This window comes from Tinamus guttatus, unplaced genomic scaffold (assembly GCF_059628265.1).
Source record: "Tinamus guttatus ecotype Peru unplaced genomic scaffold, ASM5962826v1 Tinamus_guttatus_pri_ptg000619l, whole genome shotgun sequence".
NCBI lineage: Eukaryota > Metazoa > Chordata > Aves > Tinamiformes > Tinamidae > Tinamus > Tinamus guttatus.
The window spans coordinates 510,002-529,931 of record NW_028289153.1 but is presented as its reverse complement, the minus strand read 5'-3'; the positions used below and the strand labels follow the sequence as shown (position 1 = coordinate 529,931).

The 19,930-nt window shown below is 62.1% G+C and overlaps 1 protein-coding gene across 1 annotated transcript in view; it reads left to right on the top strand.

Annotated features, from left to right (window-relative positions):
- SHANK3 (SH3 and multiple ankyrin repeat domains 3) overlaps positions 1-19,930 on the top strand; it is a 311,958-nt gene that overhangs the window by 219,244 nt on the left and 72,784 nt on the right. The window contains 1 exon segment of the mRNA XM_088535213.1: positions 18,669-18,751. Coding sequence (XP_088391339.1) covers positions 18,669-18,751 — 83 coding nt within the window.

Sequence of the window (19,930 nt, the reverse complement as noted above, 5' to 3'; positions counted from 1 at the left end):
CCCCACGTAACCCACGCGGATTCAGCACTAGGGAGCTTCGTGAAAGGAGATCCGGGCTCATTTCGTCTTTCCAGCCGAGGCAGCTGCTGTAGATGCTCTCTCGTACTCATTTCAGAGAAGAGGTAATTCTACTACAGGTTAGGTTTGGGGCATTCAAAACTATCTTTTGGCAAGTGTTTGTCGAGATCTTTTGTGTGCGCGAGTGGTGCCATAAGGAATTAAACGCAGGTGCCGTCGTGACCGGGGTGCGTTCCTGCAGCTCGGCTGCCTGCGGTTCCTCCCGGGAGAAACTTGTGGCTCCTGCTGAGGTGACAGAGACGGGATTCGAGTCCCTTGTGTCCGTCTGTGAGCAGAACGCTTTATAAGCAGGTTCTGATGCAGATGGTCCCGTGTAAAATACTGTGAGGAGCTGAGTGCTGAGAGCGGCTGCCCGGGGCAGACGTGGGGCTCTGCATGGGGCACTGCGTGGGGTGCTGCGTGGGGCGCTCTGCGTGGGACGCTGTGTGCGGTGCTGCGTGGGGCGCTCTGCATGGGGTGGTGCATGGGGTGCTCTGCGTGGGGCGCTGCGTGGGGCGCTGTGCGCGGGACGGCGTGCGGAGCTGGTGCTGCCCCGTGGAGCGGGTCTCCGTCCTCCACACAGCAGCCGGCGCCGTGCCGGGATGCCCAGCCCGGGTCACTGCTCCTCGCGCCTCCCCTGGATGTGGCCCCGGTGAATAAGGACACTTGGAACGTTTTGGTCCCAAGGACGGAGTAGAGGGCTGTGAACAGCAGGGCCTGGGCAGGAGGTGAACGCAGGGCCCCGCGGGGAGGGTCGGGTCCCTGGCGTCCGTCCCGGGGCCTCCTTGGCTGGCAGGGCTGGTTCGAGCCCCACAGGGAGGGTCGGGTCCCTGGGGTCCGTCCCGGGGCCTCCTTGGCTGGCAGGGCTGGTTCCTTCTCCGTCTCTGGGAGCTGCAGCAGCTCCAGGTGATGGAGATCCTCTCCTCCCTCCTCCGCCTGGGAGCAGGTTCCTGCTGCTGCTCTCGCCAGCGCTGGGGCCGGGCGGCTCCGAGGAGCCCGCCGGGGCCTCGCGGGGAGCGGAGCAGGCGGCTGGTTCCTGCGGGGGAGCCCGAGCTCCATCCGCACCTCCCGGAGCGCCAGGAGGACAGGCCGGGCCGCGGGGAGCTGCAGGGGCGGCCGGCGCCGTCCGGAGGGGACGGGGTCGGAGCCGTCTGGAGGGGACATGGACGGAGCCGTCCGGAGGGAGGGGACGCGGCCGGAGCCGTCCGGAGGGAGGGGACATGGACGGAGCCGTCCAGCCTCGGTCCCGCTGTGCCCACCCTGCCAACGGTGCAGCCGCCCTTGGAGCTCCAACAACAGCAGCAATCATGTCTTTGTTTTGTGGTTTCAATGGAGCTGGAGCCGGTTAATAGACATTCACCATGCTGACATCAGCTTCTCCGGGCGATGCTGAGGAAGGGAGGATTCATTCCAGATTGGTGCTGAGAGCTGGGCCTGGCATTCCACGCAAAGCGCCTCTAGGGAAGGCCAGACGGGGCCTCCGGAGGCCAAGGGAAAACTCAGTCACCAAGTGGGAATGTGGAAGCCTTGCTCGGAGGTGGTTTTAGTAATGGGACCTCTGGTGTTCTGGAGAACGGGCTTCATCCTCACGACGTGAAGCGCTGTGCTTGCACCAGGGGTCTGGTGGGGCTCGCGGCACGGGAAGGTTGAGCCTGAAAACCTTGGAGGCCGCTGAGCGGCGAGAGGAGGCGCCGCTCCCTGGTCGAGCCGGAGGGGAGCGGGAGCCGGACGCGGCCCGTGTCCCCGAGGGGAGCGCGGCAGCCGGGGAAGGCGCCGCGGCCGCGGGCGGGCAGGGGGGCTGCAGCTCCGGGCAGGGCCCCGCGGCGGGAGGGCGGCCCGGCACGGCACGGCACGGCACGGCCCTGCGTGGGGCCTCGGGGCAGCGGGAGCCCCGCAGCACACGTGGCCGGGCACGGAACGGCCCCATCGTGCTGTTAATGCGACATAACCGGGGTTTGAGCAGGAAAAGTCAACAAACAGTCATGAAACTTCCCTTCCACCCACCTCTCCATCTCCAGGATTGCACTTGCCGTGTCATCCGTTCCCGTCTATAAATAATGAGCTAAATCTGTCAGCAGCCGGCCTGAGCGCTCACCGTCCCCCGTGCAATCACCGGCTCCGCGTTGGTGAGCGACGCTGCAGGGCCCGAAGCCCTTCCCGACGGCCCCGCAGCCTCCGCTCCGCGCTCGCAGAGGGCGCCTTTGCCGAGGCCTCCGCGTGGAGGCTCCGAGCAGCGTCCGAGCCGCGTCGGCGCGGCAGGGCCGGGGCAGCGCCGCGGGGAGCTGCTCCCGTCCCGTCCCGGCGCCGTGCACCACGTCGCGTCGCGGCGCTGCCCGGGCGCTGGGCGCAGCCGTCTGCGGGCACCGACAGCAGCCGCGTGCGCGGCGGGAGCGACGCGCCGGCGAATCGCACTGGGCTGTGTAATTACTCTACGTGGGTGTAAATTACAACTCGGGCTGCAGGGCAGAAGAAAATCAGGCCATAAATCTGTCCCTTTTCCTTCATTCACCGGTTGTGCAGCGGCGGCTTCAAGGCAGTCGAGATTGTGGGTACGGTACTGCTGCTCATGAATGTTTTGTGAGGGTGATTTTACTTTAATGTTTGTTTTCTTAGGAATGTTAATTAGACTCTCAGACTGGTGTTTACTTCGCTTGCTTTAAAAAAAAAAAAAAGCCCTAATATTCTATTCCATAAGTTTCTGCTACATTTGCGTTTTATTTTTTCCTGGCTTTTCAGAAATAGTTGTTGGAGTTGTTATACATTTGCTGCTTCTTAAAAGGTGTAAATACACTTGACCTCGTGGTGCAAGTACCAGTTATCAAAGCGTCTCCATTCCCGTTGCTGTCGTGGGGTTTTCCGTGTTGTTTTATGAAGCGCTGCCTCCGTGAACACGTTGTCGCTTCCTCGTTGGTTGAGTGGACGTGGACGAGCGGCTCCCTGCGTGCCCGGGTTGCGGGGCCGGGCGCGCGGCGCCGCTGCCGGGGATGGACGCGGTGCTGCCGGGGCAGCCCCGGCGCTGGCGCCGCTCCTGGGGCCGCTGCGGACGGTCGGGAGCGGCTGGGGGTGACGTGGGACGCGGGGTCCCGGCAGGGTGGCCGGGCAGGGTGGCCGGGCAGGGTCACCTGCTGCCCGTGTGCGCGGGACGCGCCGTGTCGCGAGCAGCGCGGCGTCTCCGGTGCGTGGAGCGAGCGCGCCGGCCAGCTCCGCTCCGGACGGGGCCTTCCCGGCGGTGGTTGTGTCTGTCCCGGGCAGCCCTGCCCGCGCCGTGGTCGGGTTGTTCCGTCCTCTGTAGACCCCCCGTGGGCTCCGGGGGGTTCGTGGGTTGGGTTGTTCTGTCCTTTGCAGACCCCTGGTCGCTCGTAGGGGCAGGCGCATTGCTCGGCACGGCGCTGTCTCGGTCACTCGCTGGTCCTGCTCGGCACGGCACTGTCTCGGTCCTGCTCGGTGCTGTCTCCGTCACTTTCTGGTCATGCTCAGCACGGCCCTGTCTCGGTCCTGCTCCGCACGGCGCTGTCTCGGTCGCAGTGCCGGTCCTGCTCGACGCGGCGCTGTTTCGGTCCTGCTTGGCACGGCCCTGTCTCGGTCCTGCTCGGCGCTGTCTCGGTCGCTCGCTGGTCCTGCTCGACGTGGCGCTGTCTCGGTCCTGCTCGGCGCTGTCTCCGTCACTCGCTGGTCCTACTCGGCGCGGCGCTGTCTCGGTCCTGCTCCGCACGGCGCTGCCTCGGTCGCAGTGCCGGTCCTGCTCGGCGCGGCGCTGTCTCGGTCCTGCTTGGCACGGCATTGTCTCGGTTGCAGTGCCGGTCCTGCTCGGCACGGCGCTGTTTCGGTCCTGCTCGGCACGGCGCTGTCTCGGTCCTGCTCGGCGCTGTCTCGGTCGCTCCCTGGTCCCCGGCACAGCCGCAGCTCTGAGCTGGGCCCTCCTGAGCGGCAGCGCCAGCCCCCGTGGAGCGGACACGGGCTGCGGCGCCGGGTCGGGCTGGAGGTGCCTGGAGGCCCCGGCTCCATCGTTATCCCTGGCCGCTTTCCCCACGGGCCCTTCCGCTGTTGTCATGTTTCTGCTCAGGCTGGATCCAGGTGGTTTTCAGGGAAGCGTGTGCCGTTTCCAGGTGCTTTTCCTGGGTGACAGTATTCTTGAGGCTCTGGACAACCATCAGGTATCAGTATCCGCACAAAATTGAAGTAAATACGTTTCTGAACAGCTGCCCATAGGAGAGATTTGTTTTGCACCCGGAGTCCTTTGTACGCACATGTGACAGTAGCAAGGGAGGAGGGAAAGGGGAGGTGATAATTGTTTGCCAAAATTCAGTAAAACGCTGAGAAGTGGCTCGTGTCCCGTGATGCTTCCCATCCGAACTGCTCCGCTGGAGGTTCAAGAAGAGGCTCCCTGCACCCGCCGGGCCCGGAGCAGAGGAGCCCCCCGTGCCGGGTGCTGCTGTCGCTGGGGTCATGCAAACACGATTCAGCTGACGCTCCTGTACCCGTCACGTTGCAGCTTTGCAGAGCTGAGGGAATGAGAGAGCGCTGAAATGCATCTCTGTCACTAAGGTCAGTGCAAGCAGCTGATAAACCCAGGAGGCAGCCGAGTGAAGGAGGTGATTTACACGTGTTTTCTAGGCAGAGACCTGGACGTGAAACCAGCATGCAAGGTGTTACGGGAGAGTTGTTCCTGGGTGTTTGTGTTCTACAGAGAAATGACAAAATGTAATTGAGAGCCAGAGGCTGTAAGCACGAGGTTATTCTTAATTACCCTAAAAAAAGTTAATGATAATAATTATTACCAAGGAAATCTGTCAAACCCATGGAAAACAACTGCTGTATTGGAAGGAGATTCATGCAAATTATGGGATATCGCGAAGAAGACACGGAAATGTGAGTCCAGGAAGAAAATAGAGAGTCGGTGAGGGCGGCGGCGGTGAGACGATCCCGCGGGAGGGTTTGCCTTGGGCTGCGGCACCGCGAGCGCCGCTCTGCGCGGTGCGGGGAGACCCGCGGGATGGTGGAGAGAGCCGGGCGGCCAGGGAGGGATCGCGCTGCCGGGGCCGAGTCCTGCCCTGAAGAGACGGCGGGCGGCCCGGAGCCCCGAATCGGTGTCCGCTGCGAGCACGGAACCGCGGGGACAGCAGCGGAACCGCGGGGACAGTGGTAGAACTGCGGGGACAGCAGTGGAACCGCAGGACAGCAGCGGAACCGCGGGACAGCAGCGGAACCGCGGGACAGCAACGGAACTGCGGGGACAGCAGTGGAACCGCAGGACAGCAGCGGAACCGCGGGACAGCAGCGGAACCGCGGGACAGCAACGGAACTGCGGGGACAGCAGTGGAACCGCGGGGACAGCAGCGGAACCGCGGGACAGCAGCGGAACCGCGGGACAGCAACGGAACTGCGGGGACAGCAGCGGAACCGCGGGGACAGCAGTGGAACCGCGGGACAGCAGCGGAACCGCGGGACAGCAGCGGAACCGCGGGACAGCAGCGGAACCGCGGGACAGCAGCAGAACCGCGGGACAACAGCGGAACCGCGGGACAGCAGCGGAACTGCGGGACAGCAGCGGAACCGCGGGGACAGCAGCGGAACCGCGGGACAGCAGCGGAACCGCAGGACAGCAGCGGAACCGCGGGGACAGCAGCGGAACCGCGGGACAGCAGCGGAACCGCGGGGACAGCAGCGGAACCGTGGGGACAGCAGCGGAACCGCGGGACAACAGCGGAACCGCGGGACAGCAGCAGAACCGCGGGACAGCAGCGGAACCGCGGGACAGCAGCAGAACCGCGGGGACAGCAGCGGAACCGCAGGGACAGCAGCGGAACCGCGGGACAGCAGCAGAACCGCGGGACAGCAGTGGTACCGCGGGACAGCAGCAGAACCGCGGGACAGCAGTGGTACCGCGGGACAGCAGCGGAACCGCGGGACAGCAGCAGAACCACGGGACAGCAGCGGAACCGCGGGGACAGCAACGGAACCGCGGGACAGCAGTGGTACCGCGGGGACAGCAGCAGAACCACGGGACAGCAGTGGAACCGCGGGGACAGCGGCGGAACCGCGGGACAGCAGTGGTACCGCGGGACAGCAGCAGAACCGCGGGACAGCAGCAGAACCGCGGGGACAGCAGCGGAACCGCGGGACAGCGGCGGAACCACGGGACAGCGGCGGAACCGCGGGACAGCGGCGGAACCACGGGACAACAGCGGAACCGCGGGACAGCAGCGGAACCACGGGACAGCGGCGGAACCGCGGGACAGCAGCAGAACCGCGGGTCAGCAGCAGAAACGCAGGGTGGAACGAGAGAACCGCAGGGGGCAACGGCGGAACCACGTGGGTCAGTGGCAGAACCACAGGCTGGAGCAGCAGAACCGCAGTGGGCAGCGGCAGAACCACAGGGGGCAGCAGCAGAACCACAGGGGGCAGCAGCAGAACCAGGCGCGGGTCGGCGCCGGCCCTGCCCTGGTGACGCCGCGGGTGCTGCCTGGAGCGGGCCCTGGGCCCTGGGCTGAGCTGTGGGGCTTTTCTCTTCTGACACCAGGCTGCCTCAGGCGGGCACAATGATTAATGATATCACCAAGAACTTTAAAGGTCTCCCGTGACTCATCCCGTGAACCAGTTGATGACGGGATTGTGGTTGCACTAGAAGTCGTCCCTGCAGATTGCCAGCAGAGCAAGGGAGCAGCTGCAGGGGAGATCTTTGCATACATGGCATCTGTATTCTTAGAGAAATCAAGGAATTGTTCTTGGGCTGACAGAGAATTAGGGCTAAATTGATCAAATATTGACTTGCAGAAGCGCACCCGGTACCATGAAATCCCTTGTCTGTAAAGCAGCTTGGAAAAGCTGCAACAGCAGCGAGACCCTGCTGAGAAGGTCACTCCATCACCCTTGTTGCAATGTCTCGGCTGCCGAGTTTTGGACCTCGTTACAAAACGGGTGAAACGTTGTGGTTGTGCCCCTATGCAGCGCTGCCTCGACAAGAACGGGAAGCTGGACGGCTGCTCACGGAGCAGCGTGGGAAACACGGGACCTCCCATGCGGGCCGCGCGGTGCTGACCCACGGGCAGGTTGTGCTGAGCAAACGCACGTGCTGCTGTGTCCATCACCCCAGTTAGGGCTCACAGGCACCCGTTTCTACCGTTACTGTCATATCCTGTGGGTCTAAGGTCTTTCGAAATCTTTCAGAATCTCCAATCTTTCCTAGGGATCTGTTGGCTTGTTGAGGGTCGTTGTGGAAGGTGTGACCATGGCTAAGGGGCTGGATTTATCTTCCATGCAAACAGATGTGACTTGGAAGAAACAGGTCTGTTCCTTGGGCCACACAGCCATGAGCACCGTTAGACAACTCCAAGGCTGGAGACGATGCCGAGAGCACAGCACGAGCTCCCCGCGCAGCACACGGCACGGCCCGAGCACGCCAGCTCTCCGGAAAAGTCTGCCCAGGAAGACGGGTATCGGACGACTTTGAGGGAACTGCTGCGCCCCGGTACCGTATTTGCAAAACATTTGACTGAATAGTGCCCGTCTTGGGCTGCCGTTGCAGCGTGGCCGTTCCCTGTGTGAACAGACCAACCCTTCCGTCCGCTGGGGCTTCATCCTGCAGATCGTGAGTTCTCCTGTGTCAGCAGGAGCTCAACAGTGAGGAAGGAGAGAGCGCCTGCCTGCTTGGCATGGGGAAGAGGGAGACGAGTCAAAGAGGAAGCTGCTGCCCAGCAGTGGGATTGCTCTCAAGATTTCATCGCAAATCTTGCTATGTTCTTGAAGATGACCACAAATCTTGAAAACCCAACCCATGATAAACGTCTGGATTTGTCCATTCTCTCTGTCTGCAAAGAGGAGAAATTCATGTGATCTTGCTTCTAGCAGGACCTGCCTCACAGCAGATGCACTGTCAAGAAGCGGAGTGCCTGAGACGGGCAGCCAGGAAGAGCCCAAGGAAATGCCAACACACGTATGAGCTACGAGTTCATTGCGATCCGCAAGTGGAGCCGGTCAGTGTGAGCACTCATAGACGGTGACGCCTGCCGGAGTCACTCTGCCAGGTCGGCGTCCACATACTGGATGAATCAGATGTTGGGTGAGTCCCCAGATTTGTAGGAGAATTACTAAGGCTGCTATGACTGGAAAATCAATGGAAGTGTCTCTATGAGAAAGCACCAAAAGAACCAGTAGTTCGAGGAGCAAAGGAATAGCCTGTATTGATAAGCAAAACCGCAGTCAGCAGCGATGAAGCTGGTAAGCAGAGGGCTCAAGCTGTGTTTAGATAGGAGGCCTGGGCTCCGATAATGCCACAGTGTGAATGACTCATCGGCAGATCTGCATTCCGGTGACAGCGGGATGGTGACAAGGCACCGCACACCCGGAGCGAGGAAAGAAGAAGCAGTTGGCGGCAACCCTGCTAGGAGGTACAGAGGGTGAAGTGAGGAGGATTCAGGACGAGGATCTCGTCATCATAACCACTGGCACCTAAAGAGCCTAACTGTCAGTCCAGAATAGATTTGCTTTGTCAAACAAGGGGAAATCGGAAGACCACGAGAACGTAACATCTGACGTCCCTTGTACTCTGCTCGCACAAATGGTCTTGGCCAGTTACTTGGTAACTCATGTTTTGGCACTGCTGAGTATGTGGGTATGAGAATGTGAGTATATACAATCAGCTTCCCAAGAAAAGCCAAGTACAGGTGGCTCTTGGTCAGATGCGGAAGGCCTTTCCCGTTCTCCTGGGTAGGACCTGCATGAAGAGGGCTGTCCTTGTGAGGCCCCAGGACACCAGCTGTGCGTGTCACCGGCGCTGTGTTGGTCATTGCGTGTCACCGGTGCCGTGTTGGTCATTGTGTGTCACCAGCGCCGTGCTGGTCGTTGTGTGTCACCGGCGCCGTGTTGGTCACTGTGTGTCACCGGCACCGTGTTCATCATTGCGTGTCACCAGCGCGGTGTTGGTCATTGCGTGTCACCGGCGCGGTGTTCCTCGTTGCGTGTCACCAGCGCGGTGTTCATCATTGCGTGTCACCAGCGCGGTGTTGGTCATTGAGTGTCACCGGCGCCGTGTTCATCATTGCGTGTCACCGGCGCGGTGTTGGTCATTGCGTGTCACCGGCGCGGTGTTCCTCGTTGCGTGTCACCGGCGCGCGCTCCTGGATGGGACCGGCAGCCGTCCCGCGCGGTGCGTGCCGTGGTGGGGCGTCTTTCTTCTCCGCTCTGCAGAAACGCAGGCTCCGTTGGCGCTGCGGCGGGTGCAGGGCGCATGACTCCAGCCACAGGGGGCTTCCTGGTGTGTTCTCGCCATACGAGCCTGCTGGTCTTGCCGTTTCTGCCAAAAAGCTTGCAGAAATGTGACCGTTTGGACTCCACGGAGCCGTGTGTCTTTTCAAACTCACAAACTGGTTTTCTGTTAGAAAAGAGGTTGAGTAGCACCCTGTGTGCATAGCGCATACTGGACCTCCCCAGCACGGGCACGGAGCGCGGCAGAAAGCTGCCGTAGGCCTGGACTAGCAGAGCAGAGAAAAGGCTCCTCTGCCCTTCCCCTGCACAGAGCAGTCCCGGGTGACCAGGGAGGAGACTCAGGCGGGAGCATCAACGCGGTGGTGGCTCCTCAACACGCTCTGCCGCGCCGGGCGGCTTGTGCGGGAGAGATCCTGCATCGGAGCGGTGCCTTGGATGGGTAACCGCAGCGCTCCCCTTCCAGGAGCCTGCACGGCCTCTCCTCCATCCTGTGGACGTTTTGGCATCTGCAATATCTGGTGTCAGGAAGCTTTGTTCCATGTGTGTGACAAACACTGCTTGGTTTGAAGCTGTTACCTGCTAGATTCATCCGTCCTTGTGCTGGAGGAGGCGGTCGGGGTGGTCTGCTCTGGGGGGCCTCTGGCACCTCTCCTTTCGCCTGCTTCTGACACCCTTTTCTGAAAGAGGAGGGCTACAGGATGGGTGGCCACGTCCTGTGTGCCAGTGCAAGAATGGGTCTCTGTCTAATGCTTTTTTATTTGCTAATAATTCCTAACTTTATTTTCATGTCCATTGCAGGACTATGAGCTGCCATTTTTTTCATGAAACTACTTACCATATCCCCAAATTCTCAATCCTAATGGTAATGGTCAGCTCAGGGCCTGTCATTTTATGTATGAAGAGGGGATTGTTTTTTCCTGTGTATGTCGCCTTTTCTCCACCTTACCTTTCATCTCACACTTCAACCCCAGGCTTATAAGATCTTTCTACGGTTCCTCGCAGTGTTCTTCATCTTTGTTATCCTGAAAGAAAGTAGTGTTATTGTGCATTTCCATCAATGATCTGGGAGTAGGAGCTGGGTAGCTTGAGCCCGGGCACCGATCCCTGCGAGACTCCACTGCTGTGAAATCCAACCATTTATTTCTATTTCCTGCCTTTAACCTATGGAGAGTGCAAGGACCTTCCTTTTTATTGCATGGCTCCTTGGATTCCGTAGGAGCGTTTGGTGAAGAATCCTGCCAAATTCTTGTGGAAACCTGCGGAGGCCGCAGTTAAGGCTCTGTCACCAGATGCCTTGGACGTCTGCGTGTCCCAGCTCGGCTCTTTGGTCGCGCTCCCTGCCTGGATGTCCGCTCAGCCCGCGCTCTTCTCTGGAGGGATCTTGCTGGTCTCGGCACTGCGTTCTGGACGTTCGGCTCCAGTTTGGTGCAGGCTGCGGCGCGTGGCCCCTGCCCTGCTGCTGCTCCGCCGTGATGCTGGCGGGCCCGGGACCCTCAGCCTGGCCTCGAACCCTGTCCTCGTGCCTGTCCTTGAGCCCTGTCCTTGAACCCTGTCCTCAAGCCTGACCTCGAGTGTGTCCTCGAGCCATGTCCTCGTGCCTGTCCTTGAATCTGTCCTTGTGCCTGTCCTCGAGCCCTGTCCTCAAGGATGTCCTCGAACCTGTCCTCAAGCCCTGTCCTTGTGCCCTGTCCACGTGCCCTGTCCTTGTTCCTTTCCTCAAGCCCTGTCCTCTTCCCCTGTCCTCCTGCCTGTCTTCATGCCCAGTCCTCGTGCCTTTCCTTAAGCCCTGTCCCCGTGCCCTGTCCCTGTGCCCTGTCCCTGTGCCCTGTCCTCATGCCTCACCTCTTCCCCTGCCCTCCTGCCTGTCTTTGTGCCCTGTCCCTGTGCCCTGTCCCTGTGCCCTGTCCTCGAGCCTGTCCCTGTGCCCTGTCCCCATGCCCTGTCCTCGAGCCCTGTCCTTTCCCCTGCCCTCCCGCCTGTCCCTGTGCCCTGTGCCCGGCCGCTCTCCCGCAGCCCTTTGCTGCGAGCTCTGCTCTGCCGGCTGCTGCACGAAGAACTTCCCGCGTCCCGTCTGCTTCTGGGGATGGGGTCAGTCCTGTCGTGCTCCGGAATCTCTTCTGAAGACCCTTCAGCCTCGGGGGGCTCTGGTGTGGATGCAGCTCCACAATGCGAAAGCAAAGAAAAAGAATCGCAGTTAGTTTCTCTGTTGGGGCCTTTCCTTCTCCGAGTGCCGCTTTAACACCGTGACCGTCTGTCTCCCAGGGGTGTCCTCTCCCTATGGGCTTGAAGAGCGATTTATTATTGCTTTGGATGGCTGCTGCAAATTGTTCCACAGATTCCTTGTTGGCCCATCCTGTTGTGCTTTCACGTGTCTCCTGCTGGAGGCTGATTCTCCCTCTGTCCCTCGTTCGGACGCGTTCGGCTCTGTGGACGTTATCGCCATGGCCTTAATCACGTCCCCTCCTGCGGCTCCGCCGTGCCAGCTCCTCGGTGTTGGCGTGAACTTGTGTCTCAGCACGGTGTCCTTGCGTGGTCTCCATCTGTCTCACTTGGTGAGGATGGAATAAATCTGGAGAATTCAGGGTTTCTAGGTCTTGTTTTATTATTTATAGAAATATGCATTGTTCTTTGCTGATCGTGTACTGGGAAAAAACAGCCAGAATGTCCTTTAATCCCCTTGCACCGAAGCAAGGGGAGGCTTTAGCAGGTCTCGGCCCTGCTCCCGCGGCGCGAGGGCAGCGCTGGGAGCAGCAGCATTCCCGCAGCATTCCCACAGCATTCCCGCAGCATTCCCGCAGCATTCCCACAGCGTTCCTCTCCCTTGGACACGCGCGGGGTGGATCTCGGAGCTGGGGCCGGGAGCCGCTCCAGGACGTGTCCGAGCTCCGTCCCCGCGCGCTGGAATCGCCGCCCCGCTCCGTGTCCGGAGCCGCTCCTGGTGCGTCGCGTTGGCTGCCGCGTGCGGAGGGGGCTGATAGCGACTCCCGTCTGTCAGACCAGCTCCTTAGTCAGGGGATTAAAGCCGGGACAGACTTCCCAGCCCGGCGGCCACGCGGGCTGCGCTCCCGGGAGCTCCCCGGTCCTGCTCTCCGTGGGGGGATCCTTTGGCTCTGCCACATCCTGGCGCTGGAGCAAACTCCTTCCTCAGCATCGCTGCTGCTTTCAGGACGAGGCAGGGTGGATCTTGGGCTTTCTCACGCTTCTCATCCCCTTAGTGAGCTGTCTTATTTTGTGATGTGGTAGTTAACTCCTGATCAGCTTGGTTTGTGTCAATAAAATGCATCCAGTACGGAGGATATCCCGTGGGGACTGTCAATAGCTGAACCAAGATCCCGCTTTTCGGTGCCTTCCTTTGCTCCTCGTGGCTCTTTGCCACGTCTCGTGTTCAGGGTTTTCTGGCAGTCCCAGCCCGCGTTTCCTCCAAGATCCAGCAGTGCTGGTTCGGGTTTCAGCTGATGTCTGCAGCGCTGCTGCTGAAGGGAGGGTGGTTTCCAGCGCCGTGTCCCCCCGGGAATTCTGCTGCACTTCCTGATCTTCTTGTTGTGACTGGAAGGAGGTTTCCCCAGGAGGAAGAGTCGGTTTTGATGTTGCTGCTTTTGGCCTAGTTTAAAATCAGTGTCTGGGTTGTCTCCCTGTTGACAGAATTAAACGGGAAAAGATCCTGCTGGAATGCTTGGGATGGGCTGCAGGGACGAGGAAAGCCCCTTCCAGCTGCCTCCCGTGTCCCGGTAGCCGTTACCTTCGCGACGAAGCACCTTGGCCAGAGAGCTCACAGGGCTCCACAGGGTCCCCGTGTGGGGATACAGGCTCTGCAGGGTCCCTTCAGGGACACAGGGCTCCGCAGGGTCCCTGCAGGGTCACAGGCTCCGCAGGGTCCCTACATGGGGACACGGAGCTCCGCAGGGTCCCTGCAGGGTCACAGGCTCTGCAGGGTCCCTGTGCAGGGACACAGGGCTCTGCAGGGTCCCTGTGTGGGGTCACAGGGCTCTGCAGGGTCCCTATGCAGGAACACAGGGCTCCGCCGGGTCCCTGCAGGGTCACAGGGCTCCGCAGGGTCCGTGCATGGGGACATGGAGCTCTGCAGGGTCCTTGCAGGGTCACAGGCTCCGCTGGGTCCCTATGCAGGAACACAGGGCTCTGCAGGGTCCCTGTGGGGTCACAGGGCTCCAGACGGACACACGGGAGCTGCTCAGTGGCCCCCGGGCCGGGGCAGGAGCTGCTGCCGGCGCCGCGGGGCCACGTGCGGATCCGGAAGGGGAGCGCGTGGGACGGCCCGGCCTGGCGCTCCGCGGGCAGCGGCCCTGGCGTCCCGTCTCCGAGGGGCATCGCTCCGGGGCCGCGTGTGGATCTGGAAGGGGAGCGCGTGGGACGGCCCTGCCTGGCGCTCCGCGGGCACTAACCCTGGCGTCCCGGCTCCGAGGGGCATCGCTCCGGGGCCGCGCGCGAGACCATTCCTGCGCGTGCAGCCGAGCAGGGCTGGCTCCGCCGACGCGGCGCAGCAGTGACCGCGGCTGCGGGACCCGAGCGCAGCCTTTGTGACAGGAGCCCTCAACCGGACCCTGCCGTTCATGTCACCGCCGCAGCCGGGGCCACCTGAGCCTGGAGACTGCGCGAGAGAGGCTGAGCTGGACGCGACCGACCCGGACGATGGCTCCGGTCACCCTTCCTGCCCGCTCCATTGAGCCAGCCCGTCTCCACCTGCTCTTGTCTCTTCCCTTCCAGCTGTAGTTCCCTGCCTTTTCCCAGTCCCCTGGTACTTCTGAGACCATTTCTCCAGCGACAGCACCGCCTGAATCCGCATCTGCTCCTTCGACCTGCTCTTGTCCCCTCGGTTAGTTCTCCTGCAAATCTGCTTGCTCCCTATTGCAGCCTGAGCGTTGGTGAAACGTTGAACTTGCCCCACAACAGACCCTAATGATACATCCTTGTACATCCTTGCAGGGTGTCAGAGCGGCACCCGGGGTCGTTCCTGTTCCCCTGCTCCCTGTAGGAATGTCATGTGAGACCGTTCACGGTGTTCCGCTGGCGTCGGGATGTACAGCACGGCGCTGCCTTCCCTGCATCCGTGACGCTTATTGTGCTGAGACAGGAATGATGCTGATTTAGCACAACTGGTTCTTCCGAGCCCATGCTGCCTGCTAGTTACCGCTTTTCTTCTAGATGCTTTAAAAAAACTGTTGTTTTGTTAGTTCCAGGATTTCATGGGAATTAAAGATCAGTTACCTCATTTAATAATTCCTTGGATCTTTCCTCCCTCCTTTTTTAAAAGATGAGAGTTATATTTGCTCTTCTATTTTTCCCTCCCAAATCACCTGGATTGCCTCCCGTGTTATGGAGCTTTCCCAGGACAGTCCATCACGGCTCCAGGCTTCCTGACCCGGTTCAAACGCCGTTCTCTTCCTTTGTGTCACCGATTCCATCGTGTCCACTGATTTGTGTATTCCTTTGCCGGTTATATGTGCGGAACAGTAATCTGATAACGAACTCAAGGTACTATTTTCCAGTGGCCATCATAACTTCATTAGTGTATCACAATATAAAGTCCTTAACCTTACTCTGTTATTTTAAAATTAACTAACTAACTTCTAACTATCACTTCTCAATTGAAAGTTCCCATTTTTATTTAGACAAAAATAAAGAAACTGGTTATGTATTTTTTCAGCATGACGCTATCCTGGATCTTTGCTGACCCTCCTTCATCTCCTTCCCCACCTGGTTTCTGTGGTTTCTTGCACAGTTCTTGTCGCTCTGCTTCCCCATCCTTCTCCTTCAACAGGGTTTGGGATTTGGAATTCCGCTCCGTATGCGCGTCCGTGCGCAGCGCTCAGGAGACGCACGGGGTTGGCAGGGTTGGTCCTGCGTGTGCCTGGCGCTGCCGCCCTGGAGCCGGCGCCACGCGCGGAGCCGCGTCCCCGGTGTCACCAACCCTCGTGGCCGGGACGGGACGCTCCGTGTGGAGCCGCGTCCCCGGTGTCACCGACCCTCGTGGCCGGGACGCTCCATGTGGAGCCGCGTCCCTGGTGTCACCAACCCTCGTGGCCGGGACGGGACGCTCCGTGCGGAGCCGCGTCCCCGGTGTCACCGACCCTCGTGGCCGGGACGGGACGCTCCGTGCGGAGCCACGTCCCCAGTGTCACCAACCCTCGTGGCTCGGATGCTCCGTGCGGAGCCGCGTCCCCTGCCCGGTGTCACCGACCCTCGTGGCCGGGATGGGACGCTCCGTGCGGAGCCACGTCCCCGGTGTCACCGACCCTCGTGGCCGGGATGGGACGCTCCGTGTGGAGCCGCGTCCCCAATGTCACCAACCCTCATGGCTCGGATGCTCTGTGCGGAGCCACGTCCCCTGCCCGGTGTCACCAACCCCTGCCCATGGCCCGGGTGCTCCCGGCAGGAGCCCCTCGAGCGCTTCCGCGGCAGCAGGACCCGTCGCTCCCGGTGTCGTCGGGGATTCTGCTCCTTAGGAAGGTGAACGCGTCCACTGAGTTCTGCTCTCGCCCCTTATGAACCTGAAGGTTTTTAGGTGCCTATGGATTTAGATGGCAACAAGAGAAGGGAATTCGGGTTGTGGAGGAGCTTAAACGGGAAGCGGTCTTAGGAGATCTTGCAAATCTGTCTTCAAACAAGTCTCAAAGGGGGAAGGAGGGAGCCAAAGCAAATACATACCCATTATTTCTAAAAATCCCACATGAGGCTCTGTGTGAATACTTGCGGAGTTTCCAGAGACCACAACGAGCACGTTGGGGAATTTTCCTAGTGCTTCTGACTAGCTTTGAATTTCAACTCGAAGTGCTTCTTGCCAGTTTATTTTGTAGGAGGAATAATTCCGAGGTGCTGGAAAGAATCAAGTATTCTTTTTGCAGAATAACTTTTGGTAAGAGCAGCAGTAGGTTGTTCTTATTTAAAGGTCTACATTATTGCAGGAAATCTTGGCAGTTGAGGATTGGTGGGTGAAATTATAGAGAAAGACAGAGATAAAGAGCGAACGAGAATATAAGCAGTTTTATCAAGAGATTCTTTGATTTGTCATCTGGATGAACCGCCACCATAGGTCCTATGGGAAGAATTACAGTCATTATCATGGATTTCTCACTTCCTCATTGGCAAACTAATCATAGCAGGACTAATTGAGCGCTTTAGCCCACCATCAGGTAAAATAAAAATCCTGATTTTTGGAGTGACGTTTGTTTCGCTCCTCTCTCTTTCTCTTGCACACACGTGTGCACACGTGGCAGGATCTGCTCTTGGAATAGGGTTACGGTCTGACACGAAGCATCTGCTGAAGAGTGGCTGAAGGTGCCCTGGGAACGGGACATCCCTGCGGATGTCGGGGGTCCCTGGTCTGCGGGGGCGTCCACGCGGGCTCCGGCTCCGCTCCGGAGCGAGGGTGGACACGGCGGCTCCGGCCCTGCTCCGGAGCGAGGGCGGACGCGGGGGCTCCGGCCCTGCTCCGGAGCGAGGGTGGACGCGGGGGCTCCGGCTCCGCTCAGGAGCGAGGGTGGACGCGGGGGCTCCGGCCCTGCTCCGGAGCGAGGGCAGACGCGGGGGCTCCGGCCCTGCTCCGGAGCGAGGGTGGACACGGCGGCTCCGGCCCTGCTCCGGAGCGAGGGCGGACGCGGGGGCTCCGGCTCCGGCTCCACTCCGGAGCGAGGGCGGACGCGGGGGCTCCGGCTCCGGCCCTGCTCCGGAGCGAGGGCGGACGCGGGCGCCGCTGCCTGGCCCTGGCCGTGCAGGGAGGGCTGCGCCGGGGCCTGGGCTGCTCCTTCCCGCAGCGCCTGGGCAGGGAGGGCCCCTCCGTGGCAGGGAGGGTTTGGCGCGTTGAGGAGCGCGTGCACAGGCAGCTCTGCTTTGGAAAGATCCGGGATGGGTGGAAAATGCCCCACGAAGGGAGGGCTGCGTGACGGCAGCGCTGCCTTTAGAGCAGCTCACATCGCTGCGCTCAGATTATTCCACGTCTACATATCCTATTGCATGAAGCCCGTGGCTGTCTAGATACACTCATGATTCTGTGCAGAAGGATATCCAAAATTACAGCGCCAAGTCAAAGCGAGATATCAGGGAAGACCTAGAAATTCGGAGCTGTGTCCTTTGATTTCAGAGGAAGCTGTTTGCCTTCCTGCATGGCTGCAAGGAGCGCGGCGGCGCCGCAGCCCCTGCACGTGCAGCACCCGCGGCTGCTGCTGCAGCAGGGGCTGGAGGGAGCCCCGGCCCCAGGCCCTGCGGTGCTGATCCGGCACTGGCAGAACCAGGGGACTCGTGACCGGCAAAGGGATTTGGTGCCTTTAAGCACAGGGCACTGGCCCATGAGGCCCGGGCTGGGCAGGAGGGAGGAGCTGCGTCCCTTCGGATGCTAATCCGCCCGGAGCTGCATCCCTTTGGATGCTAATCCCTCTTGCAAAGGAAGGCAGGAGGGGGTTGCCCAGGCCCCTGCAGCAGTAAAAGGAGCTCCTGGAGCGGGGCCCCGTGGGCAGGCAGGGCCCGGTGCAGGCGGGACGCGCGCCCGCATGCAACAGCAGCCGCAGCAGCCGCAGCAGCAGCAGCCGCCACAGCAGCAGCAGCGGCAGCAGCGGCAGCAACACGGCACGTGCCGGGCTGCTCGTACCGCAGTGCATGAGGCCGCCGCAGGCAGCGGCCGGGCTCACAGGCACCCGGGCGAGCGGGGCTGCCGGGAGAACCCCTGGCGCCGCGGGACGTCCCATCCGCTCGCCCTGGGGCTCCCCGCGCACGGGGTCCTGCAAGAGCAGAGCCCAGCTCTGCTAAACCGGTGCAATGAGACACATCCCCGTCCCCTCCCGCATCCAGAGCCCGGCTCTGCTAAACCGGCACAATGAGACACATCCCTGTCCCCTCCTGCATCCAGAGCCCGGCTCTGCTAAACCGGCACAATGAGACACGTCCCCGTCCTCTCCCGCATCCGGAGCCCGTTCCCTAGCAACGGGGGGGTGCCAGCGGATGGGAGCGTTGGGATGAGGATGTGAACTCTCCCTCCCAGGAAAGCCGGCGCCGCGGCTCCCTCCCGCTCCGGGGCTCCCTCCCTGGCGGCGGGAGGCGCCGGGGAAGCCTCGCGGAGCCCTCCCCGATGGCCACGCGGCGGCCGCCCCCCGCGCCGCCCCTGCCCGGCCGCCCCGCGCGCCGCGTCCGCGCCCCGCGCGTCCTTTGAGGCGCCCGGCGGGATCCGCAGGCTCCGCGCGGGCGATGCCGGCAGCCGGGGGCCGCCCACGCGCGGAGGGGAAGTAGCTCCCGGCGCGGGCGCGGGAGGGAGGGCGGCCGCCGGCGCCCCGGTCCTCCCCGAGATGAGACGCTCGCTCGGAAGAGGTCTCCTTGTCACAGGCACAAAGGCCGCCTCCGCCCGGCAGCATGGTGCTGAAATCTAACCCCAGCATCATTCTCTTGTGCTCTTTCCTGCCCAGTGACTACATCATTGAGGAGAAGACGGCCGTGCTGCAGAAGAGGGAGCATGAGGGATTCGGGTTTGTGTTGCGAGGGGCCAAAGGTAAGGGCTGCTTCTTTCGCCGGGGCCGGGCCGGGGAGGGGAAGCAGCTGCTCTCGGCTCGCTGCTCGCGCTCAGGACCCCGATTCCCCCGGCAGCGGCAGCCCCGGTGCTGGGGGCTCCCTCCCGCCGGGCTCTGGTCCTGGCTCCGTGTGCCGGGCAGAAAATGCCACTCGTGGCACCGGTTGCACGCTCCGGGGTTCTGCTCGTGGAGATGCTGGGTTTGAGCCCTGCGTTTGTGAGCGTGCACGTCGGCTGCTTCGCTGGGCGCACAGAGCACATTGCTCCGTGCTGGGTGCGGATCCAAGCCCCGCTGTGGCTCTTTCTCCTTCCACAGGCTTCCATGTGCCGTGTGGCGCGGCCGGGGGAGCCGGGGTCCTGCAGCCACGGCACGGGGACGGGCTGGGGGGCACCGATCCCGCGGCTCTCCCTGCGCCTTGACCCCGTCCGCGAGGAGCCCGTGCCGGGGCCGCCGTCACCGCGCGCCCATGCGCCCGGCGGGGTTTGCGCCGTGTCGCTGCGGGGGCTCCCGCTGCGGGAACGCGCTGTTTGCTGCCGCGAGGGCCGGGGGGAGCGGAGCGGAGGGGCTCGTGTCCCGCGGGGACGCGCGGCGGCTCCGGCAGGGCCAGGCCGGGAAGGCGCCGCGGAGCCGCGCGGGGCTGCGAGGGGAGCGTCGCCGCACGCTGCCGGCTCTGCCCCTTCCCGGGCCGCGGCTCCCTAACGCGGCCGTGCTCCCCCGGGGAGGCTCCGTGCGGGTCCCCGGGGAGGCTCCGTGCGGGTCCCCCGGGGAGGCTCCGTGCGGGTCCCCGTGGCCCCTGCCGTGCCCGTCCCGCGGGGACGCGCCGCGCGGGGCCGTGTTGGTGTCCCGGCAGGATACGGCCGCCGTCTCGCTCCTTCCCGCGGGGTTCCCACGCGTGTTCGCCCCGCGCCGCGCGGCGCAGAGGAGAACCCAGCGCTCAAGATGGCAGCGCGCGGGGATCCATGGCGAGCCGCCCCGCGGTGCCGTCCCCCTGTCCCCGCGGCTCCTTTGTGCGCGGGCTGCGGAGCGCGGGAGGCGGCACCGGAGCCGAGAATCGGAGCTGAGCCGAGCCGTGCTAAACCGTGCTGTGCTGAGCCGTGCGGGGCCATGCTGAGGAAAGCTGAGCTGTGCTGTGCTGTGTGGAGCCGAGCTGGGCTGGGCTG